Here is a 27,039-nt window from a genome sequence, read left to right as displayed (position 1 = left end):
AGGGACTAGTGCTGGTATTGCACAATAACTTTCGCAGGCCTCTTTATCCATGTGTAATGTCCAGCACTTCTTGGCTGTACTGCTGTGAAAGGTAGTTGTGCCTCCATTGCTCTGGTCTGAAATACTGACAACTGTGCTGGAGGTAACTCAAGGTTTATTTTGTCTCAAAGAATTCAGGCAGGTAGTGGGGGAAGGATAGAGCTCTCACTGCTGTCCTGAAGGAAAGCTTCAAAATAAAACTGCTGTTCTTGTGGTTTGTGGTTAAGGCTGGAGTGACTTCTTTGAGGTATTTGCTTTTTATTGCCTCTAAGTAGAATAGCTGGCGGGAGTTAAAAATAGCTGAATTGGCTTCCCACCTGTTTGGATGCTCGTCTTATTTTGGTTCGGAGGTGGAATGTATGAATGTAAATCACCAGGATTAAAGCAGCACTGCTCGTGCCTCTGAATGATGGGCACAAGATGCTCATTGCTCCTTCGTGAGGACAGACTCTGATTGATGTGAGACACGTGCCTTGTTGAAAGAGCGGGAGGAAAATGCTCCTGGGGAGGGATCTTTAAACTTTCAGTCTGGAAAATATGAGTCATGAGCCCACATGTTGAATAACAAAAATATGAATATTGGCTGGTTGAGAGTTTAGAGTGTTGTTCTCCGGTTATGCTGAGTGAAGCAAGAGCCCTTGGTTGGGGAGCCTGGTTGTGATTAGAGATCCTCTCCAGCACACGAGTGACGGTAGCAGAAACATCCCAGAATAACTGAAGAGTATTCTAGTATAGAGGCGTAGCGTCATGAAGCCCCCTGCAAGTGGGGAATGTTGGAGCTTGGTTGCTTTGCTTTGCAGAATAACACTTCATTAAGTTGTGGGAGTGGAGAGATGAGTAAGCAGTGTTTGCTCTGGAACCCGCGCTTACATGCTGCACTTTCCCTGTGCCTTGGGACACAGAGTTTGTGGTAAGAACGTTTTTCTTAGTTTCTGTACAAAGTTAATTTAGAAAGGATTTCTCTAGTTCCAGGCCATTTACATCCAAACCATCGTTTTCTGAGGAGCAGAGTTTGTTTAGGACAACATGCTCCTCTTGGGAGACAGGCACTTGTCCATGCCATGTACAAGAATCTTGTATTTTGTGTAAAACTGAATCTTGCTTATGAACTCCTTATGGCTTTTTGGAAGCTTTCTGTCAAGTTAAGCTCAACCTGGAGCACTGTAGGGCACATACAGTCAAAAGAGATAAAGTCTCTCTATCAAGAATAAGTGATTAAATTTGACTTATGAAGAGATGGTGAACACATTTAATAAAAGTGTTTTCATTAGCCATTGCACTGAAATTATTTGTTGGGATGTCCGTTCCTTTCTTCACTTATTTCTCCTTGGTATCTCCCAGCAGACACTGTGCAGTACTGCCGAAACCTGTGCTGTCGGTTTTTGCCTCTATACTGGAATACTCTTCAGTTATTCTGGGATGTTTATGCTTGGGGTTAAGTCATCCAGGAAGGTAGTTCCAGAGGTAGGTTATCTCAGCACAGCTTAAACAGGCGTATGGACCGGCTGATGCTGCAGAGGGAGATGCCACTGTGCCTTCCCAGTAATGTGACTGGTGCTGGTGGGACTCCTTGTAAGCCCATTTGTACTAGCCTGGCAGAAAACTCTCAAACGGTGAACAGCTTTTCTGTTATTTGCTGAGTTTCGACCTCTGCCATGAGCAGGAGCCAGCGGCAGGAGTGAGGAAGGGCAGCAGACTCCCTGCCATCGGTGGGAGATCACGTTGGTTAAGCAGCCTTCTGTGGTTTCACCCTGCTCTTTCTAACAGCTCTCTTTCTCCTTTCCTCTGCTTTTGTGACACTACCAGCATCCCTGCATTCCTTTCAGTCTCTGAAGTTTTTTGCCAGTGTTGTAAGAGAGCTTTCCAGGAGCAAATCCTGAAACTTCCTGGCTGGATCAGCAGCTCGTTGTCAGTGCTATGGTTAGTAGCAGAGCTCTGTTGTGGAGGAGTGTTATGGGAAACATTATATCTGCTAAGGGTGCTGCCAAACTTCTGTGGCAAACACGTAATTTCAGGGTCTGTCTTCCTCCACAATGCATTGGGACCGGCTGGAAAATCTCCAGGAGGAGGAAGACGGGACTAAGGGAAGAACAAACACACATCTGGGACGAGTTTGCTTTGATCGTGCCAGCTCTTAGAACATGCTGTGATGCGTGGATCAGCATTGAAATGAGAAAGGTCCCTGCTAAGAGGGCCTAGGGGCTTGAGAGTCCCCCATGCAGGGGGACAGAAGCAGCAGGGGTGAGAACAGGTCGTGCGAGAGGCTGTTTGCAGAGCAAGGTGCATGCAGCATGGAGCTGCCACGCAGCCCCAAGCCTCCCAGCACCCGCCTTGCAGCTTTGCACAGGATCAGCCAGCGGGGAGAGAGTGATCTGCTGGTAAGAAATAACCAGCAAAGGTATTTGGCTTATGTGAATGGAATTGGTGTGTTTCCTTTAATTGCAGCGTGATCTGTGGTTGCTTTTGATGCATCAGAATTAAAACTTGAGTGTGTTCTGTCATTTTACTACCTCTGGTATTTGCACAGGGAGGGATCTCTGCTGTGGAGGAAAGGCATACAGCCTGCTGAAGACTGCAAGCAAACGTGGAACAAGCATAATGTGACAATTACTAAAATTCTGTTGACTTCTTATCAAAGCTACATAGCAAAGGATAAAACTTGCTGAACTTTTTCTTGGTGTTTGAAGCAGATGCTGAACACAGGATTGTTAAAGTACGAGTGGACACAGCCCAGTTCATCCTTGGCCCCTTTTTTCCTGGCTGCTGGTCAGCAGAACAGGCAACATGTTATGCTGGGTTTTCTGATCTTGCTTTGTGATCTCTTTTCTGAATGAACATACTTGTCTTCAGGGTGTCATACCCATGGAGGATATAAAATGTCAGCATAGATGGAAAAGTTTGTGGAATCTAGAATTCAGTTAAACCAGTGAAAAACATTTGCAGAATTTGGTGTCTGGGGTGATTTGCTACTTGTGCTTTTGTGGGGGGGGGGTGGCTAAAGAAATTGCTGTGTGTCCTGATAATTTAACTTTCACAGGCAAAGTTCTGTGTATGTTTTGGAGGTGGTGGTTAGGCGTTTGTGTATAACTTGTTAAGTTTGCATAAACTGGGAGTGCCTAACCAATCTGGAAATCGTTTGGTCGAATGATTTTCAGCATTGCAGACTTTGGCTGTTTGTAAGTGGGGGAAAATTATTTACGTAAAATAAAAAAAGTATATGGAAGCTAGGATCTTGATAACTTTGCATGATAAACCTGGCTTTTTTCAAAGAACGAAAAGTGTAGGGGTTTTTTGCTGACATGACAGCATTGGGTTTGTTTTTAGTACCAACAGTTCACTGGCGTTAGATAATATTTCAAGCTCAGCTTAACAAGTTTAACTTTCATTGCTCACTGAATGTGTAATTAAATTACGAAGTCTTCTCATCTGTTTTGAACTTAAATTATCACTGGTTTTAACTTTTTTATCACACATGACTTTTCCAGGATTGCAGGATGTGTGAAAACGCATTACTGTAGCCATATGCTTGTTGGCACATATCTCCAGGATGTTTCAGTAGGTTTGAAGCATGGATGGCTGTGTTATGTGTGTTTTTTCTTTTACAAAAGCTGTGTTAATTCTTGCCTAGACTACTGTATCTGCTCTTGTTTTCACAGATTCTTCTGCAGCATCATTTCTAGTGGTTGCCTTGGGAAGGGATCAGGATAGCTTGATAAACCTGCAGATTGAATTGCTTTATTGTGAGTTTGTCCTGGCTGGGTGTGTTTGGTGCGAAGGGATCCCTGTGACCGGTGCGAAGGACACAGCTAAGAAGTCAGTTTTCCCTTTATCAGCTTAATAGGCTCCTTGTTAGCTCTCCGGTCAGCAGGCCTGCTCTACCATTTCTCAACAGATATTAGTAATAAGTGTGTTTGTTTAGGTCGGAGTGGAAAACCTCAATGCTGTGGCTGGGAACCATGAGGTGCCTGTACTGCGTATCCATATGTACTATCCCCTGTAGTATATTGCACATATGACAGTGTAATAAACTGGGGAACACTCACAGTCTAGGCTTCTGCCTACCCTCTCTTTCATCAGAAGGTAGCTGCTTTAATTAACATGCTTTCCTAATTGTCCTGCCTGATGTTTTTGCGATCTGTTCCTGAGTTTATGGAGAGAACGTCTACTGGGTTCCTCCCATCCACAGGCCAATTGCCTTTGTGTTTTGCTCGTTTGCTCCATGCTGATTCTTGGTGTTTTTTACTTGAGCGGGTCCAAAGTCTTGTCTTCAATACCTGAAGATTATCCATAGTTAGAATCAGAGATATACCTAGTCCTTACTTTTCAGCAAGTGAACTGTTACACTTGCCTGAGAAGAATAGTGGAAATGTCCGCTGTCTTCCTCTGTTCTGCTGTGAGGAGGGATTAAAATCTGGCAATAAAGGCACTTGTGTGGTTGACTTCAAACTCTTCTGTTTGCATGATGCTTGCAAGGGAGCAAAAGAAAGTAAAGCCAAGCAGCTGCTGGTGATTAAAATAATCCCTGCAGAGAGTTCTCCCAAGACCTTGAGTTTCATCCACAGTAGTTGATTAGGATTCTTACCTTGGTTTTCAAAATACAATGGTGTGGATTATTTTTTTTAGGATGTGGTGAAATGACACTGAATCAAGTCTATTTTGTATACACAGCTGAAAGGGGCTCTGATTCAGCTGTGGGAGTGACAGTAATTGCACCCCAGGCAGTGTTCTCTTCTCTAGATGGTGACACATGACACCAGTTCCTGATACAGCTACGACTAGAGAAGTATTGCTGGGAACCAGCACGATGATGGTCCATTTCTGAAGCTAAAACACCAATGCCTTGTGCCTCCTCGAGCCTGAGTACTGGTGGTGGGTTGCTCATTTGCTGTATAGTTTTGACCTAGTTTTATGTCTCTGCTGAAGCACAGAGAGATTTAGAAAGGGGTGGCTGTCGCAGCTTGTTTTGGTGAGTTGAGATCTGGTGGATGAGAAAAAGCACTTTTAAACATAGTGATGTTGACGACCTCGTAGTCTGGTGGTGATATCACTTCACACAAACCTTTGAATTTCTCTTTAGAGTTCACAATGGTAACGCAGTATGATTTATGCCTGTTATATGTTATTGAATGGAAGGAAATGTTTTTTCTGTTCAGGTTTTCTTATAGCTGGTACTTGTTCTAAACTTTGCTTTTCCTGGGAGGTAGGAAGTGGTGTTCATACTCTGGAATGTGAGTGTTAGTGCTCGAAGGAGTTTGGAGAGCTTTTTAGAGAACTGCAAAGGGAGGCAATATATTCTCACCAAAGCTGCTAAACAGCAAAAACTGCTGTGAGCCCAGAGGCACACGTACTTTCTGTAAAGTCTATTTTTAATCCTTCAATTAGGAGATGTAAGAGGAGTCCTTCTCCCTCACTAATCGGTGGAACATCCTGCTTGCCATCAGCTTTGTCATAAAAATCCTTGACTAGCACGTGGTGCCGGTCTGGGCTGTTCTCCTCCTTCCCCCTGTCCCAGGGGTCTCTGAACATCCGTATTCCTCAAGCTCACCATGTGGGAATGGCACAGTGCAGCTTTTCTTGCTGCTCAACTTCTCTTGGTGATAATTTGAAATTTACCCTTTTTGCATGACTCTTACAAGCGTATTGTTCTGAAACTGCTCTTCTTTGGAAGGTTTCTTGGGAGGGATGTAGTGGATAAAGGGCCACAGGCCACCTCCTTAGAAAGGCAGAACTAGTGTGGGTTGCACTGGGGAGATTTTGTTCCCTGTCATCAAACTCAGCCCTTCATTTTACCAGACACAAAATAAAGAGGATTGTTTTTCTCTTTTGGCTTCACTTCAATGGGGGGAAGCAGGTCAGTGTTGCCACTGAACCCACCTCTCTAACACTTGCAATGGTAAGAGGGAAGAAGGATCACAACTTCTAGCTAGCAGGTGGTCATCTTGTTCCACATTTAAAGGATTATTGGCTAGATCTTGTACTTTTCCATATTTAAGTACTGAACTGTGAATGGATGCTGTACTAAAGCTTAGTTAAGGTCCTATTTAGCTTCCATGGCTCTTCTCAGAAGAGTGAGGTTTGGTTTCTCAGAGCTCAGGTTTGCTACAGAGCACAGGGAAGGCTGGTATTTCAATGTGCAGTATTTTAATGTCGTGTATTTCAAGAAAAGCTTGTTTAAGCTTCCCAAGTCAGTGAGAACCAGTCAGTTATCTTCTTGGGCTCATCTTTCCAGAAAACCTGAGCTTTAACCTTTGGTGGATGCAAAAATAACTGAAACAACCAGGAAGGGTTTTGGTAGAGTGCTCTCTGGCTCTTACAAATTCTTCTGCTTGCAGATGTGTTAGTGAGTCCTGTCCTCTAGAGAATTACAGTGCTAGCCTATATATTTTCATAAAGAAACTATCCTTGACTAAAAGACTGAGACAGCAACTTTAGCAGAGGGCATTCTGACTCTTCAGCTTTTAAAATTAGCTTAGTATTAAACCTCAGTCTGTTGCTGAATGATTAGGATGGGTCCATAAAATTAAGGAAAAAACACCTTGTAAGTCATTATAGGGTCAGACTTAGAGGCTGCTTTAAAATAGTGTAATTTGCATGTCATCTTAATTTTCGGTTGTGAGCATCAGTTCTGCAGTCTGAGGATAATGAGCAGGCATCTGCTAGCCTTCAAAAAAAAAGTTGATATCCTAATTTTCAAATTTATGATGACTTTGGGAGATATGGTTTTAGATGGTCGCAGTCTAACCAAACTGCAATTAATTACCGTGGTCCTTCAGGTACCGTTTTCTTTTTTATGTTCTAAGTGGGGAGGTAATTTCCGCCACTTCCTGCTATACAAAATAAAAGTGCTTTAGTTAATAATGACTGTAATTAAGGACTTGGAAACATTTGCTATGCTCTTTTTTTTTCCCTCCCCCCCATAAACTTGTGTTCGTGCTCTCCAAAGCAGTGCTGCACTGAAGAACTCATTGCGATGTAGATTGCTTACATCCCAAACTGATGAAATGCCAGTTCTCTTATGTCAAACATCTGAGATCTAACATGTTAGTGTCAATGATGTGTTTAAGCTTTGAGTGGTTTTGAGTGTCTGTGGCTCTCGGAGCACATCTGGCATCTTAAATATCAGTGGAAGCAGAGACTTTGTGAATCAGGGTTGATTTTTCTGTGGGTATGATGGGCAGGTGATTTTGTCCTGCGTTTGTGCCGTTTTGTTACGGAGATGAGATAGGGGTTTGTATGATTAACCTCTTTTAAGGAGTTCTCCGTTGCGAGAGCTGCTAGGGCTGGAAGGACAGGATGGTTTGCAGCTGAGTTCTTTCCAAAGCAGCTCCTGGGTGAGCATGGGTGTTTAATACGCTGCCTGGTCTGGTGCAGACTGTGTGTTGGGACTTGTCGGCTGGATTGTCGTGAGGACGTAGCAGAACTTGCATTACTATAAAACAAAGAATATAGCAAATATTTTGAAGTGACGTATGAATATCAAATGTTACCAGTTTCTCGGGGTTCAAGGTGTAAGTCTTAGGGCTGCTTTGGACCGGCCCATTTATGGCACAGCTGAAAGATAAGACATTGCTTCTAAAATGGGGAATGTGAACACTTCGATCTGGGGGAGTGAAGCGAGTCCTACCTTTGTCTGACAGTTGTATGCATAAAACTTATTTTTCTTAAAAACTTTACATCTTTGGGGGGTTTTTTTGCCTTAGTTTGGGCAATTGGGCCAGGCACAAGCACATTCATTATGTTTTTGCAGAGTCTACATAAATGCTGTTACTCTTGTCCCGTTTGTGTTCTGTAGCATTCAGACAGCATTGTTTGTAAAGTACCTGTTATTTTGATCTTTTTGGTACTTAGATGTCATCACTCTTATTTTGCAGGTTTTAAAATTTTCTATTGCTTCTGTCAAATTGGTTTTTACAATGAAAATGTGTTGACAGTATGTTAGTTTCTGTAAGTTTATACTCTTCTGTGTGTTAAATGCATCACATCAGTAGTGAACTGACATTCTTGTTTTCTCTTTTCAGCCAGATAATGAAATCTCTTCAGACTGCAATCATGTAAGTATCGCTTTGTTTTATTCAGTTTCAGTAGGAATAGTTACATTTATACAGCCCTAAAATTACATTTGGCCCTTTGAAGGCAACTGCGAGGCTGATGTGGCTGCTGGTGAAAACGAGTCTGGCACCCCTGCTCTGTGGTCTTACTGGAGACTTCAGACTGGAACATATCTAAGAGCTGTATAAACTGTACTTATATATCAGAGGAGGACAGCAGACATCTTTCCTATTTTGTAGTTGGGAGGTGATTCCTGTGAGTTACTGGGAGCAATATGATGTGCTCCTTTTGGGAAAGATGTGAGCAGCACTGAATTTAAACTCTTAATTTCAGCTGTTAAAGCATTCTGTATTACTTTCACAGCTGCTAAATCTAGATTCCTAGGCTCGCTTGGAAAATGCTGTGGGGGTGTGATATTTAGAGGCAGTTTGAACCACTTGGCTGGTTTTAGAACAGATTTCCTCTCGGCACTGTGTTTAACGGTGAATGAACTGTTAGCCAGTCAAGCTGACTCTTCAAATCCCGATACTCTAAAAAAAATATATATATATTATATATTCAGAGCTAGGGTTGGTATTAGGTTTCCTTTGTCTTCTCTCATTTGCATTCTGTTAGAATACACCTTATCAAGATCCTGAATTGTTTGGTTAGCCTTGGACACAGACAGACAGGTGCATGCCTTAATGATGGTCTTGGTTTCAGATGCTTGAGAAGCTGTATTTTGGTTTATTATTGGAAGATATGTTCCAGAAAAGAAATCCAGCCATGCCGTACAACTAGTAATTTCCAACTGTGTTTATAGATTAATGTTTAGCACTGTGCTGCCTGACTGCATGGCAGCTGTAATTCTCTGTTGTGCTGGGTTGGATCAGATGAGGGGCAAATCATGTTTCTGTTTAAGTCTTTTCTTGTTTAGCAAAAAGAGAGAAGTTTAGTAATTAAAAAGTGTCTACGTGATATTTAAATGTGCCAATGGAAATTACCTGAATGAAAAAGAAATGGAGAATTCTAGAAATCAAAGTCTGACCTTTCCTCTGCTGGATTAAATGACAGCATCTCTGCCACCAGGCAGATGTTGGGCTGCTGTGGATTGTAGGAAACATCCAGGAATAGGACATGTGGGCAAAGTCTCATTTTCCCAGGCAGAAATTGGAGGAGAGTGATCAAAAGCTGAACTGCAGAGGGGCATCTCACATCCAAATGCTTTCTTTGCCTGTCTCTGCAGTCTTTGGTAGTACAAGTGCTGATCATCTTCTGGGAAAACACTACCTAGTGCTAAAATTTGGATTTTTAAGCTGCAAGTTTAACCTTCCTCCTTTCCTTTGGAGACCATCTCTATTTCAACTCAAGTTCAAGATCACAAATGCATAGGGGTATTCTTACAGTGTCGGACCTTATTCTTGTCCTTCCGATCCTGCCTGGCAGAAGTCTAGAGCACTCTTTATGAGGATGGGTTCCCTTTTTATTCGCATGTATCTATGAAACCCGAATATATAAAGCAACTCCTTGCTCTCTCTGAATTACACTGCAATCTCATCTCCTTTTTTAAACTTTTCACAATTCCGTGATATGAGGTGTGGAAGGCAGTGGAGCTGTGCTGGTTCCATTTTTAGTTCCCTTTGTGTGCTTCCACCCTCTTGGAGATGATGTAAAACTGCTTTCCTCATGTATGAGCATGTTAGTGTTTTCTTAGCATTTTGTGTACAATTGAAACTCCAGAATAAAATTTGACCAAACTGTCGTCTTGATACTGATTTGATTTTTTTTTTCTTCACAAAGGCAGAGTGTTTGAAATGAGATTTTAAAACTATTTAATCTTTTTGTTAATGAAAAATGTTTAAAAGCAATTTAAGTTTCTAGAGAAAAACAGATGAGCTAATAGAGCTTTTCTCGGGCAACACCTCAGCTATTAATTTGCTGAGTTTTTGCCATCTTGCCCTGTATTTTTACTTTATGGTGCCTCAGGAGGATATCTGGGATGCGCATATATCTGCAGAGTGAGACTTGCCCAAGATTGATTCTTGCACGATGACCCAACACATCCAGGCTCCTACATGAGCTAATCGCTGGCTCCTGGAAGAACCGTCATCCTTACCCTCTAATGTATCATTGTGCTTAGCAAGAGAGAGAACCTCCTATAGGTTTGAAATATACTTGCATCCAAAAAGTTGTCTGGTCACAGCCCCTCACAGAAGGAAGCGAATAAGGGACCAGCTGCATTGTCCCCCTTCCGTTTTTGCTAGGCTTTTATTAGTTTTTCAGCATAAAATCTGCTCAAATAGAGGACTTCGTTTCTGTTAGATCATCTGCATCTGGCAGATGAGCCATGGCACAGAAAGGTGCAGTGGGCTAAAGATGTTGCTAAATATGCTGCAGGTCACAAGTTACAGTTTTCATTGTTTTATCCTTTCAGTTATGAAATTGTCTTCATTAGATATATTTCCTTTTAATGAGTTGGCTCATGACCTTATGGAGAGATTGTTAACGTTCTGAGTTTGTTCAAGGTGAGAAAATTACTGCAGAAATGAAGGGACAAAGTTGTTGTCTAGGAGACTTTGCATTGATTGTTGCACTGTAGAAAGATGACAATACAGATTGGGAATAAACGATGTTTCATTCTTTTCTGAAGCAAAACATTTGCCATTCTCCATGGCAAGCAATTAAACTCCCTTTCTATAAATGCTCTCTCTATAGCTCTTGTGGAACTACAAACTGAACCTGACTACAGATCCGAAGTTTGAATCCGTGGCCAGAGAAGTCTGCAAGTCCACTATTGCAGAGGTAAGCCAGGAGAAAGGCATAGCAGCTATTGTGGAACTAAGGGATTTTTTTCATTTCTTTGTGATAGTGAATTACTGTGCAAGTGATTTGGGGTTTGGGGAAGCTCTAGTCTTACATGCCAAATTAGTAGGCATATGTATTTTGCCATTTGGTGGGTGATTTTTATTTAAAGAAAAAAAGAAGATGCATTAGTAACAATAGCCTCCTGTTTTATCTTCTGATACTTAATACTGAGGCAGGTGCATAAACTATTCCACTGATTTTAAAAAATATTTCTAAGCTGCTCTTTAAAACTAACATTTGTAGTGGGAATATATTGCTAACATACAGTATTAGCCTATTAATATTTTTCTTTAGTTCATACTAACAGGTAGGTGTTTTCTTGTTAGTGACTGGGCTCTAATTTTAAGTATTGCTTTGTATTAAGAACAAAATACAGCTAGAAGAGTAATTTCTAGTAAAAGTCTTTGGTGAATTGGTGACTGTCCCAACTGGGTACACTCTGAAAAGTCCACCTTTTAATTTTATCAGCTAAATGTAGATTTAAATACCTTTTTTTTTTTTCCTCAGCTGTTGTGATTTTATAAGTTCTGGCAAGAATTTTCATCTAGAATTATAGTTGGCTACCAGATAATGGTGGTTGTTTCAGAAGCAGCCAGGCAATAATGTGATTGCTTGGTCTTTTACGTAGGTCACTGGCTCAGGCCATAGAGCTCTGGGGCTCTTTCCAAAGCTAGGCTCTTCTAAAAAACACATGTTGCCGTTGTGTACTAGTTTGGCTCGCGGTGCTTGAGCTGAAATAAAGCCAAACCTAAGATGCAGCTTTCTCAGAGGAAGCTTGCTCAACTCTCTCCCTTTCACCTTGTAATGAATCAAATGTGTTTTCATTTCAAAATGTATTTTATGCTTTATCTGTAACAATTATGTTGACCTTAGTAGCTATGTTTTTCTAATAGCTATATAGATTAAATATAAAACGTTCTACTAGCCTACATCTGCCTTCAAATAATGGTCTTTAAAATGTTGCATGTTTTTATTATATAGAAAGTGGTGGCTTCATCAGCTGAGGCAGAGAGAGATCTATTTTATTCGTCTAGTCTGACCTATGTGAGTTTGTCACAGGATGCCCTGGCTTAATTTGTGTTTGAGTTAGAATATATCTTTCTAGAGATGGCTCTCCATTTAAAATTTTCTATATAAAGATTCCAGCTTGTTGTTTGAGAACTGATGAAATGGTTCCCTGCCTGTTCCCTTAGCGCTGCCCTTGCTTGGCACCTGAACCCTCCTGGATTATTGATTGTCATGGATCTCCCGTTAGATTGATGAGCCCTTCAATATTTGTACAGGAACGAATCTTTGATGTGATTCAAGTCAACCCACGTATCTGTTGCTTGAAAACTGTCACCACTGAACTTTAGTGTCTGGCTATCAAGCCTGCTTTCTGTGTTATTGTGGCTGCAGGTTTCAGTGTTTTCCTGAACAGGGGACACCAGAACTGGGCAGATATTTCAACATGGGCTTCCCAGGGTTAAAAAGAGTCTGTAATCTCAGTAGTCCTTGGAGCAAGGCACTGCACTGCTCCTGTCACAACATTCCAAGGGGGAGCATCCTTAACTGATAAGCAACCATGTTTTCCACTTCCTTCGGAAAGATGCTGTCAAAACTGCCTGCGTCTTGTACTTCAAAAGGTGACGGTTTTGGCCTTACTGTCTGCTTCCCTGAGCAGTGCAGGCTTTGATTTATACTGGGGACCTGTCTGTTCGTGTACACTGCTTTTCCAATCCCTGCAGAGCTTTCAGCTTTTGTTAGCCAAGATTTTTATTTTTGTTGGACCACTGAGTGAAATAGTTTGGTATCAACAATCAGTCTCTATAAGAGCCTGATAAAAATCATTTGATGAGGATTTTCCTTTATAATGATTTTCAGCTTCCAGCAAGTTATAAACAGTTCAATATATATTGTGTTGACTTTTGAATCAGTCTCACTTCTAGCCAAAATGTTATATTGTACGAGGTCAGGTGGCTAATGGGGTCCAAGTATGATTTAGTGATGTTGTAACACGCTCAGCTTTCTAAATAAAGGTTTGTCAAACTAGCGTTTTTCCTACAAATCCACTTGATTGCAAGGGTTCAATGTGATGATTATGAAAGATGATTATTAAGCAAGAGGGTTTATAATCCCCAAGGTTGCTGTGTTTGCTTTCTTCAGATATCGGCACGCATGAGGCATTTCTCGTTTCTGAAATATTTTCAAGTATTTTGACTTACTGAAAATCAAACTAAAGCCTAGAGGGTTTCTTCACCAGCAGATTTTGAAGCTACACATGCAAGCTACTTTGAGGACTTTTTTTCTTTAAAGGTTAAATTCAGTAGCTGCAGCCACTGCACTTTTATTCTTTTTTTTTTTTTTTTTAAACAGATCAAGGAATGTGCAGATGAACCAGTTGGTAAAGGCTTCTTGGTGTCGTGTTTGGTGGATCACAGAGGCAACATCACTGAATACCAGTGCCATCAGTACATCACTAAAATGACAGCCATTATCTTCAGCGATTATCGTTTGATCTGTGGCTTCATGGATGACTGCAAGGCTGACATCAATCTCCTGAAATGTGGCAGCATTCGACCTGGAGAAAAGGTATCCAGAGAACATGTAGATTGTCAATAAGCTTGTAGAAGTCCTTCACTTACAGAAACTTATGTGAAGACTCTGCGATAGTATTACTGCCTTTCTTGCAACTGAGAAAATACATGGCGTATTTTATCTGTCTGAAAAGGGTGATGTCCTGATTCTGTGTATTTCCTTTTTAATAAATATGCATTCGTTCCTCTATGAGGGACTGCTGTTCAGAGACAACTTTAATTTGTCTTTCCTTCCCACACCACAGGTCACCTCGCAGGTAGTTGTCTTTTTGATCACGCTCTGTCAGGCTTGGCTCAATACGATGAATCCAAACAATAGATTTAAGCAGACCTATTGCTAGGCTTATTTCACAGTCTAGTCAGATCTGATGCAGGAAGGTCAAGGTGATGTGGTCTCTGCATTAACCCCTTCTGCTTTCTCAAGCTGTATTTGATAGACGGGACCAAGAGCTTTTATGTGTTTGCTTCCCCTTTCCCCTGCCTGTCTGAAAATGGCTGAAGGGCACAGGTACCTAGTGTCACATTTTAGTAGTACAGACTTACTAATACCATACTGGTTTTAGTAAATCAATGTTCTTTTGCCACATGAGACTTAAGCAGAGGTTGATGCAAAGAACAGTTTGAAAATAACCCACATCTAGTCAGCACAATGTGCTTTCCCCATCTTATTCAGCACAGCTAATGTGGGTGCAGTGATGTAGTGCTGCAGGAATGAGTGGCTGCTTTTATGGTAAGTTTTTTTTGTTTAGAGATAAAGCCTATCAGCTATTAATGAGGTGAAAAGATTTTTTTAAAAAAACCACACCAACTTTTTTGTCGTTTTGAAAAAAAGTTTTCCTGGTTGTTTGAGATGTTAGCTGCCATAAGCAGCTTCACATCTGTAGTATGTGAAACTGAAGTGTTAGTGTATTCCAGAAGACTTAGCTGAACAATGGAAAGCACAAAAAGTACTCGCTTTCGAGAACAAGAGTGGAAGGAACTTGCAGGCACCACATGTACAGACTAGTAACAGCTGAGTAACTTGCTTTCTCCATAAAGTAAAGGTTCTCTTCTAATCCTGGCCTGAAGGACCTCATGAAATGAGAAATTACTTTTAACAGTCAGTATAGAATCAGAAGAATAATATGGGAGTCCTGGTTGTCAGGTCTACATATTACTTGTGGCCTGACCAAATTAAAATACATTAAAATACTGATGGTAGCCCTGAAGGGAACAGAAGCATGGATTTAATGAGCCATATCCAAATCTCATCTTGTAGAAGTGAACCCAGTGCTGGCAGCTTGTATGTGTGACTGCGTGTTGGTCGCAGAAGTTCAGATGGGCTGGATGGGGATGGCTGAGGGGGTTCAGGTCACCAGGTGTATGGGGGAGGAAAGCAAACACGAACTTTGGGTCACCGTGTTTCTGTGGGATAGCAAAGCGAGCTGCTAACCAGCCTTTTACGGGGGTTAGTGTGGTTTATGCATATTCCTCACATTCTTGGTACCCAACCCAGAATATTTTGCCTTGGTTTGTAAAAGCGTTGCAGCCTGTTGTATGATGTCTTTTGTTATACTGTCATCCTTGGCACTTAAAGCAATTGAAGTATTTTATACTGCTATGGAAACAGCTATAAATGGCTATGCAAGCGTTTCTTTTGTTGTTCTGTTCTATCCATTTTGTGCTTTGGAGAAATCTCATCTAATATACTCCCATCAGCTGCTGGTTCAGATTTCATTTCCATGCTGTAGCTTCTGAGAGTTGCCTGTAGAGAAGCAGTCATTACCCTTTTATATGAGTGAATGTAACTGTGAATTTAATAAATAGGACTTGGACACCTGAGGAGGAAGATGGGGGAAGAGATTCATCTCTTTTTTTTTTTTTTTTTTTTTAATGGAGATAAGCACTGCTGGACCACTGACTCCATCTACATCAGACTGCTAGTAGATTGCAGTGTGACGGCTTCATTGTAGTAATTGGGATAAACTGGCTTTTTTAACTGTAAAAGGCACTTCAGTAGGTATTCTGGAATTACGTTGCTTCTTGAAGCCCCTCTGTTAGCTAACAATTTTCATTTTTCTATACTTCCTTTTTTTGTTTTAGTTTGCTTTCTACCCTAACTGAATTCTATTCATGCTGGGTTTGTTGCTTCTGATGTGGTGTTTTCTGTGCTTTCTTTTCCACGTTTCTTGCTGGTTTTCTGCTCTGTAAGAGCAATAAAATACAGCTTAGAAGTCTCGATCTGACTGGAGACTTGATTTTGCTCTGTAACGCAGAAAGGCTGTAGATGTGTCCTTTGAAAGCATCAAGTTTTGTAACATGTCTGTAGGGTTGATGTGTGTGGTGTGTGGTTGTGTGGTTTTTTTTTTTTTCTCCTCCTTCAGTTAATGGAGAAATATTTAATAGTAGTTTCAGTCACCTTTCCAATTGGCTGTTGTGCTTTATAGTGAATTCAGTCTCCTGGTAGTTCAAGCTTGCTTTGTCTTCATGCAGTAGGGATCTAATTTTAAATTGAAATTGGTAGTTACAACAGAGCTTTTCTTCTTGGGCCGTCTATCAGAATGAGCTACTTTCCCCATCCTGGTCATGTCCGGGATTGTATCAAACTAGTGGGTGGCTCACAGGTACCCAGGTGATGGATTTAGCTGGGATGTCTGAACGGGTGTTGATTATTTGCCATATTGAAGGCTGTGCAAGCATCAGCTGCTCATCTGTTGTAGTACTTTACCAGATAATAGTACTTTTCAGATTCCTAAAAAACGTCACAATATGAGACAATTGTTTTCTTGATGGTTTCTTTTTTCGCCCCCCCCCACTCCTAAGTGCTTCCAGTACAGTCATTCTCACTCTTTCCCTAGTTTCATAGAAGTACTGGACACAGAGGGGAAACAAGTCTAAATGGGAAGAGAGATCATTCAGCTGAGTCTTTTTTTACTTAGTGTTGTATTATAGCAGCGTACTATCAGGTGGAGTGCTGGGTATTACCTAATGTAAGAGCCGTCCCTGTAACCCCAGTGTCCGGGTTAGCCAGCTGGAATGCCAACCTGGAACTCACGACACATCTGCTGCCTGGTTTTCCACAGCACGGCTGCTCAGCGCAAGGTGCTCTGCTGTTAAGACAGGTTGTGTTTTACCTGCCGCCTGCTGCTCCTTTCCGTTCTTGACTCTTTTTCTCGTCACTTTTGTAGCTTCTCTCTGCAGGTCTGCAGCTAGGAAAGTCATGAACTTTAGGCATGTCAGGTTTCAGACAGAATAAAGTCTTTTCAGGGAGAGCTTCTGAAAATGTAAAAAAAATAAACAAGAATTACAAAACCTTAACTATATTGGGGGGGATGTCTGGAAAATGGATAGTAAGGACAAGACTTTCTAAATTGTCTTGACCTAAAACTGTGTGACTGGAGTTTGAATTTTAGTGATAGGAACCCAAGTCTCCCGAAGCGTTGTGCTGAAGGGAGTTTGCTTGGGCACATTTAGAACTTAGTTCCATTTCTCTGTGGCTCAGAGTGCCGTGTGACAGTATTGGAAAGCTGCTTTTATCCTTTGTGGATCTAAATTTATCCTTTCACAAAACTACACAGAGTTTCAAGGCACTACAGACTAGATAACAGTTTAACATGTTAAAAATGTTTGCAACCTTCAGTTAAAATTCTCCGTTGAAGACTGATAGTGGGGGTGAGGCAACAATTCCAAGAAGTGTGTGTGGTTTTTAGATTCGATCTCTTGTATTTCAGCGTGTTGCACTGGAGAAACTAGGCTTAGACTCTGTCAGCCCCCACAGCAATTTTGGGGAGTCTTGACTTGTGGAATGAACTTAGAGGTTCTTCAACTCTATAAGGTAGAGACTTTTTGACAACAGGGTGCTGGATGGAGGAAGAACTTTGGGATTCATTCCACAGCAGAGCTGCAGCTGGTGTTTATACCTTCGTACGCCAGTGCTGTAGCACAACTGGGAGAGCTCAGGCCCTGGGATGCTGACCCTCAGCTTTGGTGCCTCCAGAGCTGAGCTGACCCCACAAAACTGGTGGCACGTGGAGTGATCCAGGTACTGCAAATGTGTGTCAAAGCTGTCCTGCCATCCTTCTTAGGACAAGCCTGTCAGACTTTTGATTGCCAGCTGCTTTAGCAGCTTCCATACACACATTTGTTTTCCCCTCCAGTCTGCAATAAGAGGTTGTACAATCTTAAATATAAAAGGTGTTAGCCTATCGTTAAAGCTTGAAGTGATGTTTCTCTAAACCACATTAGTAAAGTCCCAGCTATACTCTGTTTGCTCAGGAGGATGGCTAGTTTTGTGCACTTTTGAATAAACGAAGAGTTAAGACCTCCTTAAACTGGCTAAACTAGTCAGCACTAGCACTCAGGGACATGATCTGCCTGAAAATAAAACCCAGATTAGGTCATGATAAATCTCCCAAATAGTGTCAAATGGGCACAGGAGCACTAATGGCACCACAAGACGACCTATAAATGCTTGGAGGTAGGAGGAAAGGGCAGGACTGCGTCTTTCAGGAGACAGCTGTGTTGAGTTGCGTGTGTTTCTATTTCTGTTAAGTCTGATATGTTTTAAAATTGCTCTTATACAGGGCAACAAAGTAGACAGTGCTGGAAGATGATCTACCCAAATGTAAAAACTGTATTTGCGAAGTAATGCAATAAATTAATCATTTTGTGTCGTGTCCCTTAAATGCAACAGCATTCAGCATCCAGCATATGGAAATCTGCTCTCACTATACTATTAAAAATAGGTTTACTTTCATATATAGTATGACTCTGACCCATGCTCCAAGAAACGAGGAAACTTTATTTTCCGAGCAAGAAAAGCTTTCCTGGTGCCATCCTTGCTGTCTTGAGGGTGAAGGCTTCAAACAAGTGAGAGTAATCTTGGCCTGTCTTGCCTCCCAGCTGGAGCAAAAAACTGCCAGAGGAGCTTAAAATGGTTATTTTCAATCATTTAGGCTTACCAGCTCCTCAGTTGTAATTACTGCCTGTGACTGACCTCAAGGATTTGCAGAACAGTGTGTGTGTTTGGTGTGGTTATGGATAAATAGCAATTTTAAGTAATGTGGGGAACGTACTACTAACTGGTATTCCACAGATCCCTTTTGGGTTCAGTTCTAAAGGAACTGTTGGTATATAACTATTTCTTCAACGATGCTGATACTTGGTCAACATGTTGGGTTGGCCAGTTCCCACTCAAAGAAAAGACCAAGACGAAATATGGAGGTTTAGGTTGTGTGGTTTTGGGTTTTTTTGCCTTTTTTAAGGGCAAGACTAGTTTTAGCCTTTTTAAACTGATGATACTTCTGGGTTGTGTTTACAACTTTGCAGTCAGCCAAATTCCGCTTGTGCTCCAAGTGTAGCTGAGTTAAAACAGGAGAGAAAGGCTGCCTGCCTGAGGAGGCATGTCAGAACAAAAAGATTTGGAAGAGTTGCATGGCTTTGAATAGCGATGGTTGTGTTTTCTGGAGCCTACTCTCTTACTCATGCTACTGCAACAGCAATGGATGAACCTACTTGACAGAGCGAGCGGAAGGGATATTTCCTAATGCCATGTTGAGTGATTGAGGTGTGTGCAAATCTTCATGACCTGTTGTTTACTCCAGGTAGTCTGATATAAGTTGGTAGCAATATCCTTTCACAGCAGAGCAGTGTAGATTAAGGTGATCTTCACAGGAAAAACTTGCAGAAGCCTTGAGAGATCTGTTCCAGAAGAGTTCTTGTTTATTGGAGGAGTCAGACCTTCTACAGAGGAACATGTAAAAAGGATGTAGGAAACTAAATGGAGCTTTGCTCTGCCTCTTCTGGGCTTTCATAAAAAGCACAGGCTCTCTGTGTTTATTGGCAGTCACTGGTCATATTCCAAAATCATCTTCAGGTTTGCAGGACAGTGGATGTGGTGTACAATAATGGGCAGAACGGCTTTGATTTTTTTTTTTTTTTTTTTTTAATTCTCTAAGTGGGGGAATTAGCATTGAGAAGGCTACATTGGTCAAAGCTCCTTTGTGGCCTTTCTAGCATCACTAATTATCACCACCCAAACTGAAGGCTTGTCTCAGCATGGAGGAACTATGATTTTTTTTTTTTTCCTCCTGCCAAGTGTGTTCTTAATGTGATGCTGTTGCCATGGTGTGAAGAGAGCGATGTCAGATTAAAGATAATTTGGCTGTTTTCGTAAACTGCTCTGAGCAGTGTGACTAAGTAGTGATAATCTCATTAAATCACATTAAAACAAACTCAGAGCATTAGACAGGGGGATTTCATGGTGACCATCAGCAGGATGGTGTTGTATAAAGTGTGTGGATGGTACAGATATTAACTGTTGCCTCTTCTGAATCTAAATGCAGTTTAGGCTGAACTTTTGCAAGTCTATACGTAGACTGCTTGTTAATTTACATGGTTCTTATCCAGAATCACAGATCACTTAATTAGGTAAGTAGTCGATTACAGATGTCTTGCTCTTCTCATGCAGGATGCCCACTCGCAAGGAGAGGTGGTGGCATGCCTGGAAAAAGGCCTGGTAAAAGAGGCGGAGGAGACCGATCCTCGAATTCAGGTTTCTGATCAGTGTAAGAAGGCAATTCTTCGTGTAGCTGAGCTCTCTTCAGACGACTTCCACTTGGACCGGCACCTCTACTTCGCCTGCCGAGATGATAGAGAACGATTTTGTGAAAATGTGAGTAATTTCCTCTTGCCTTCTGTTTTACAGTAATACATTTAAAAACAAACAAAAAAACACACAGTGGAAGGAGGAGTGGAATGGTAGAGTGGAGCCTGAGTGCGATAGTGTAATACTGAAAACACACACCATGTAGCTGTCATTTTGCAATAAATCTAGTATTAAATTCACTCACCCAACAAACAAGCATTATTTCCAGTGGGTTAATGAACTGAATTGGCATAAATGGTTTAATGGGCATTGGAGCTGATGCGACAGGGAGTGGAGCTGCTCGCGTGGGGAGGGGGCAGTGAAGGTAAGTGACTGCTCCCTCTGCAGCGGTAAAGCTGCTGCACAAGGTCAGCCTGGGCTGGCTCTGCTCACAGCGCTCCTTAGCCCTGGCACGATGAGCTGGAAAGCTGCATTGTTCAGTCTGAAATGGCTTGTATCAGCTGAGCGTCATCTTACTGAAAGGGTGATGAACAAGACCAGATTTTTGTATTAATGCAATAAAATTTAAAATATTTTTGTAGTATAGAAGCTATCACTGTCATTTGAAGTATTAACTTTAAAATATTTCTGGTTTAAAAAATAAATCTCTTTAGGTGTATTTTAACCTGCTCGTTAAGCATTACAAGTCTTATCTTTAATGGCAAATGTTACTGTTCTGTTTCACAGACTCAGGCTGGGGAAGGCCGAGTCTACAAGTGCCTCTTTAATCACAAGTTTGAAGAATCAATGAGTGAAAAGGTAGGTATCTGTCTTAGCAAGACAAATCCTTAATGCAGAAATCATCGGATAATTCATCAGTCCAGGCTACCTTATTCTTTTCCAGTGTGAGGAAAATCCATCACCCACATAGTCAGATAACCGACTGCTTTAACAGATGCTTTTGCTTTGATATGTTTGTATTTCCAGCTACGTGCTGATGGCTTGAATGAATTGTACTCAAGTTACAGCCTTTAAAGTGGAAGATTTAAATAAATCAAAGCTTTTGGGTGGCTAATTTGGGAAGGTAGACTTGGAGCTCAAGTGGTAGCACTGTGGCTGAGCGTTTAAAGTAGAAGTTGCACCATACGGGGTAAGCTGTGGATAAATGCTGTCGTAATGTACAGATGAGAAACAAAATGCCCAAATGCCTCTGTGCAGGAAGCTGTGTGTGTTTAACTTTTGCTTTCAAGACTATGAGTGTTGGACTGTGAAGCAGAAAATCCTGTGGGAAAGATGCACAGTTCAGTTACTGACATTTTCCTTAACTTTTTCCCTGAAGACGTGTTTTTTAACAACAACAAGAAAGTTTTTCTGCAAAGCCAGTCCAGAAAAGAGTTTGTACTGGTGTAGGTGTTTTGGGAAGGCAGCAAGACCTTCAGTGATTTCAGAAGCAGCATCATAGTGTTTGGGATTATATGGAACTATATAATCTGTCTGAAGGGATAGAAAGATGGATATCTGTAAAGCCCTCCTTGGAGAAGCTCTGCTGAAGGAGCCAGATTCAGAGGCCTGGAGGGATCAGACTCATTCCCTTTTCTTTAAATGCATTAGCTATCTGAAAGCTTAGTTCCAATTAACAAATTCAAAACTGGGAGTGTGATCCCTGGGGGCTTGAAACAAAGCTTCATTTTGTACAAGCACATTACTGAAACGGACTGCTATTTTTGATTAACCTGTTTTTTGTTGTACAGGGAACAGTGGTGGTTTCTGAGGGGTCTTTTCTACGGTCAGCTGTCTGAGATACGAATGTAAGATGCTGAGGGGTTAGACAAAACTGTAGCAGATGACTTGGTATGGAGAGAGGTGGATGCTCTGGGGGTGCAGTTTGCAGAGCAGGAGGAACATGAAATCTGGTTCTCACTCTTGTGGCTGCTGAGGTTGGACCATATGCAGAGTCACTAGTTTTGTAGAAACTGCTACCCAGTAAAAAGTCCACCACATAGCTGACAATAGGTGCCCAGTGGGTGGCTCGCTTTGTGTAATCCAAAACTGCTCACCCTCTTTCAGGGGAAGGAAAGTCAGAACCCTGGTGTAAGGAAGGGGAGAAGGATATAGGGCTTCTCTCTTCCTTGTGCCAAGATTGCTCCCTGTTCTCTCCACCCTACACTTGCACAATTTTCCTTCCTTTCAAATAGTCCAAGAATGGACAAATTTGCCTGAGCTATTCTGAATTATCTGCCACCCTCACAATTTTTATATAATTTAAACCAAAAGCTATGAAGCATAGCAGTGTTTTTACAGGCCCTTTTTTGGATGAAATTAAGAAAGTTGTTCTTGCAGCTGCTGGATTTGGGTTTGATCATACTGCATCCTCGTGAGCCTCACCCATTGTGTAAAATGGCTAGAAATTCCTGTGGTTGGACTCTCTTATCTGCTGTCATCTGTCCTGCATGTTGCAGAACAAATCAAAAAACTACAGTATTTTGTAAATACGACTGGAAAAAATTGTTTCTTGAGGGCATAGGGTGAGCATGTACCACAGCTGGGATAGATGTCAGCAACTGATCATAGTTGCTGAGAATGAGTCACGCGCTCAGCCGTCGCTGTTCACAAAAAGCTGGATGAATGTGCAGTTTTAAGAAGCGCTCTGCAGAGAGCTGCTGCCTTTAAACCCCTTGATCTGTTCACCTCGGTGCATGTTGTTAACTGTGTGGTTTCTATGAGACAAATGAAATTTAACTGCAGTCCAGCTTAAATGCATTAATTTTAAAGCATCAGTCATCTTTTGAAACGCAACCTAAAAACTTAACAGCAGCAGGTTTAGCTCTACCGCCCTCATTCAGAAGTTCCTTCAGCCACCTCCGTGTGTCTCCCGCAGTGTCGTGATGCACTGACAACCCGCCAGAAGCTGATTGCCCAAGACTACAAAGTCAGCTACTCGCTAGCGAAGTCCTGTAAAAGCGATCTGAAGAAGTACCGCTGTAACGTGGAGAACCTCCCCCGGTCTCGGGAAGCCAGGCTTTCCTATCTGCTGATGTGCTTGGAATCTGCTGTGCACAGAGGTAAGTGGAGTTGAATCAAAAGATGTGTGACTTGCTGGGACCTAGATTTAAAAGCTTCTCTTGGACCTTCGGCTTGAACATGTATTTACAGTCCCCTCTCCAAGTAACCTTTTTCAAACTTGGGTTCAAAGGCGGGTTTCCTCATTGTGATGCTTTCATCTGCTGTTTTGAAGATCAGGATAGCTGAGTAAACCTCTGATGCTGACTCCTATTGTGTAGGCAAGGAGTTTAAAATGCAAAGTAGCAGATCTGGTTTGGACCGATGATGCGTAATTGCAAATCCTTCTATTCACTGTGAATTCAAACAGCTTTTCCCTCCTTTATGTAGTAAGCATTACATATGCTATTTGGTTAAAACATAGAATAGAGGACCTGTTTATCCTCACTCAGGGAAAGCCAGGGATAGTCAGTCCTCTGCTGCTCATAAGTAATGTTCTTTCATTGCAGTTCAGTAGCTTGGGTAAGTGCCTTAATTTCTCTAACTCCAGTTTTTCCTATGTAGAATGAAGTGTGAGAATATTATTTTTGTTCATTTAAGTTAGTGTAAGCCAGAGATGTCCTAATACCAGCGGCTGTCCCAAAGGCATTAGAAGGATGCAGCAGGACCATGCTAAAGATTCTCTGTGAAATTACCATAACATGTAAAATGGCACATTACATCCTGTAGATTTGCACTGGAGAATTATTTGGTTTTCCCCTTGGCATGCCGCTGGGTGGGTTCTGATTCAGCAGCAGGACTGCATGCTGCAGCGCCCCTGGCACAGGAGGGAACAGCTGCTGTAAAACCATAAGCAATCTGTGCATTTGTGAGGTTGAATAACTCATTGCTTCTGATTGATGTGGAAATGATGTGTGCTGTTTGGGGAAGAGTTGTGGGTGGTTGTTTTTTGTTGGTGGTGTGTGGTTTTGGTTTGTTTGTGGGGTGATTTTTTTTCCTTCTCCATGCAGTAGCACAGGTGCTTTCCTGAATTACGTGCAGAAAACTGCTGTACAGTTACTAATTTCTACTTTCACGGTGGAACAGGTTCTGCAGTGTGTGGCTCATGCACCAAAGCATAGTCCAGGAGGAACACGAATTATTCCTCACACCTCTGTGTCTCTGTGTTATGGTGCCTGGGAGCCCCTGCTGGGGTGCAGGACCTCCAGTGCATGGGGTGTTCCACAAGTAGAAATAGGTTGTGATGGGGACTAAGGGGAGGGCATAACAAAACAGATACGTTCCTTTTGATTTAAAAAAAAATGTCTCCATGGGGACCATAGGAAAGCTTAGAGCAGATTTAAACATTGATTGAAGTTACGTTTCTGTGCGATTGCAGTGGTTTGTTATTCCTGGTAACATTCTGTTCTGTGTTTTGGCTTCCTGAGCAAGTATGTGCCTATTGCTCTAGAAAACCTTTTCAGCTGTTCTTCAAAAGCACCTCCTGTGATGTGAAATCCAAAATAAGATTCTCCTAATCTTTCGGGAATCCCTTTTTTCAAATCCATGTATTGAATCCATAGACTGGCTATTTTAAAGGTTCAATTACACGCCGGGAGCTTCCTTAACAACTGGTTTAATCCTCAGCACATCCGTTCTGGCGCGTTTGTTGCAGTCTGGTGTTCTCCAGAGTGTGGACATCGTCCCTGTTGTTCCAACCTGATGGTAGCGTAGGTCAAGAAGGGCTCTGCTGAGCATTAATACTAAATCCTGCTGTCTTCTCTTGGCTCAGGTCGACAAGTGAGCAGCGAGTGCCAGGGTGAAATGTTGGATTACCGGCGCATGCTCATGGAAGACTTCTCGCTGAGCCCAGAAATCATCCTGAGCTGCCGAGGGGAGATTGAGCACCACTGCTCGGGCCTGCATCGCAAAGGTCGCACCCTGCACTGCCTGATGAAAGTAGTACGGGGCGAAAAGGGAAACGTCGGGCTTAGTTGTCAGCAGGCGGTAGGATGCTTTTCTATCACTTCACTTCTTGGTTATTCAGTTGGTAGAAGCACTGATATGTCTGTTAATGTTTTTTCTTGCGATGGAGATTCTTCTGAAGGCAGTCTGGCTCTGCCAGGTGCCAGCGAATGCTGGAGGCAGTTGTCTAATTGTCATGGTATGAAGTGTAACTTTACAGCACATTAGTAATGTTCTTTTTTTTTTCTCGAAAAATACATTTTTAGGTGGTTTAGTTCTGGATTTTGTACTGGATCTCCAGTAGTTCTTCTCCAGCAACTCTCAAGTCATGGAAGTCTCTCCCGGGTGCAAGATACAGGGAAACCTCCTTTTTTATAAGTGTTAAAACATTCCCTCTCCTTCCCTTTTCCCTCCTGTCTTGGAAATGCACTGTATCTTCTCAAAGCACCTTTCCACTTAGTTTTATTTTTGCGATTTTATTCAGCTTAAATGTTAAAAATGGAACCTCAGGGACAGGTAGGTACAACATACTGCTGCATGTCGTCGTAGTTGCAGCCACTGAAGGAAACGTTGTTCTCCAAAATATTTCTTTAAAATGGGATTATTCTTTTGCCTTCTTAAAATTCCATTTTGGCCCAGATGCATCCTGTTTGTAGTATCTTTAAATTGAAAGCAATTGTTTAATATTTATTCAAACTCAGTAGTGCTTTTTAATGTAATATTACATTTTTATACTTAATACCTGCTTTTAATGACCCATGAGCCTGGAAAAGTGACATCAATGCCAAAAATGGCTGGGGAGTGTTAGTGCTAATGTGGGAATTTGGGAAGATATGTGCTTTTGACCTCCTGCAATATGCAAAACCACAATAGTCTGCTTCCAGTGTAAATGTGGCTTAAAGCCTGAGCCCAAAATGTTGACAGTTTGTGTATGTTAAAGATAAATGAGTATCTGTTAAATTTTTGTAAGGGATAGGATGCTTTTGTGATGAAGCTTATTTCTCCATAAATAACAGGTGTGTTGGTACAGCAGCTGTAAAGTTTGAGTCATTTCTGCAGCGAGCTGTAGTGCATGATGTATGCTTTGCAACATTCATGTGAAAAACTGAATACTTGTTTCCTTTTAAACATAAAATCAAACTTGCTGCCTCAGAACTTGATTATTTGCAAATTGTCGGAAGATCAGTTCACCTTGGGAATAACTTCCAGATGGTGGAGTGGTTCAGAACCAAGTCATAAGGCAGGGGACCCCCAAAAGTGATAGAAGATTTCAGGCTTCTGTGGAAAAAGAATGTCTGTGGAAATCTGTGGGTGGTGCTTTTTTTCAGCTTTCTTATACTTAAGCTTCTGCTTTATTTTTGTACAGTAAGTTGATGCAACAGCAAGGTTTGTCCGTGACTCCCCTTCAAGGTGAATGACCCATGTTCTGTTCTCTATGCAAAAGGCAGCAGGAGCAAATTGCGTTGATTTTGTAAAATATTATTAGTTTGTCCATATTTTTATGGGCAAGAGGAATAGATGATTACAAGAATAGGATAAACATTCCAAGCTCTGGGTTCCTGAGGACTGGCATGGTGCTATTATATAGCTGCCTGTGACATCTGAGGTACTAAATCATTTATTATTAATATTTTTAATGTGAATGGTGGTGGTTGTCTCAGTGGTCACTGGTTTTGCTCTGTTTTGATTTACTTTTAGTAGCATCAGTACGTAACGCTAATACAGCACTTCAGTTTCTTGGCTGCCTCAAAGCAGTAGGACTAGTCCTGAAACTCTTCAGACATGCTTGCCTAGACAGTTTGCTTGAGGAAATTGGAACAAGAAGCATCTAATTTGAATCTGTTTTTACTTACTGGCCTGTCTGTCAAGGTTTGCTCTGATTCTGCTTATTTTACAAAAGGAAGATGCTTGCCCATCTGCCAAAAATGACATAAAGAATCCCAAAACAACAAAACATAACCAAAGAATCTCCATAATTTAATTTTCCTGCAGGAGCATCTGCTTGTACCCTTTCCTGCACAA

At 41.6% G+C, this 27,039-nt stretch overlaps 1 protein-coding gene across 1 annotated transcript in view; it reads left to right on the top strand.

The window, feature by feature from the left end:
• The window catches only part of GLG1 (golgi glycoprotein 1), an 82,067-nt gene that overhangs the window by 30,242 nt on the left and 24,786 nt on the right, over window positions 1-27,039 (top strand). Inside the window, exons 2-8 of the mRNA XM_065640593.1 lie at window positions 8,058-8,090; window positions 10,783-10,869; window positions 13,288-13,503; window positions 19,957-20,160; window positions 20,821-20,892; window positions 22,952-23,135; window positions 24,845-25,059. Of these exons, the coding sequence (XP_065496665.1) occupies window positions 8,058-8,090; window positions 10,783-10,869; window positions 13,288-13,503; window positions 19,957-20,160; window positions 20,821-20,892; window positions 22,952-23,135; window positions 24,845-25,059 (1,011 nt within the window). The remainder of the gene's footprint in view (window positions 1-8,057; window positions 8,091-10,782; window positions 10,870-13,287; window positions 13,504-19,956; window positions 20,161-20,820; window positions 20,893-22,951; window positions 23,136-24,844; window positions 25,060-27,039) is intronic.

The sequence above is a fragment of the Caloenas nicobarica genome, chromosome 9, assembly GCF_036013445.1.
Source record: "Caloenas nicobarica isolate bCalNic1 chromosome 9, bCalNic1.hap1, whole genome shotgun sequence".
NCBI lineage: Eukaryota > Metazoa > Chordata > Aves > Columbiformes > Columbidae > Caloenas > Caloenas nicobarica.
This window is presented reverse-complemented; position numbering and strand designations above follow the sequence as displayed.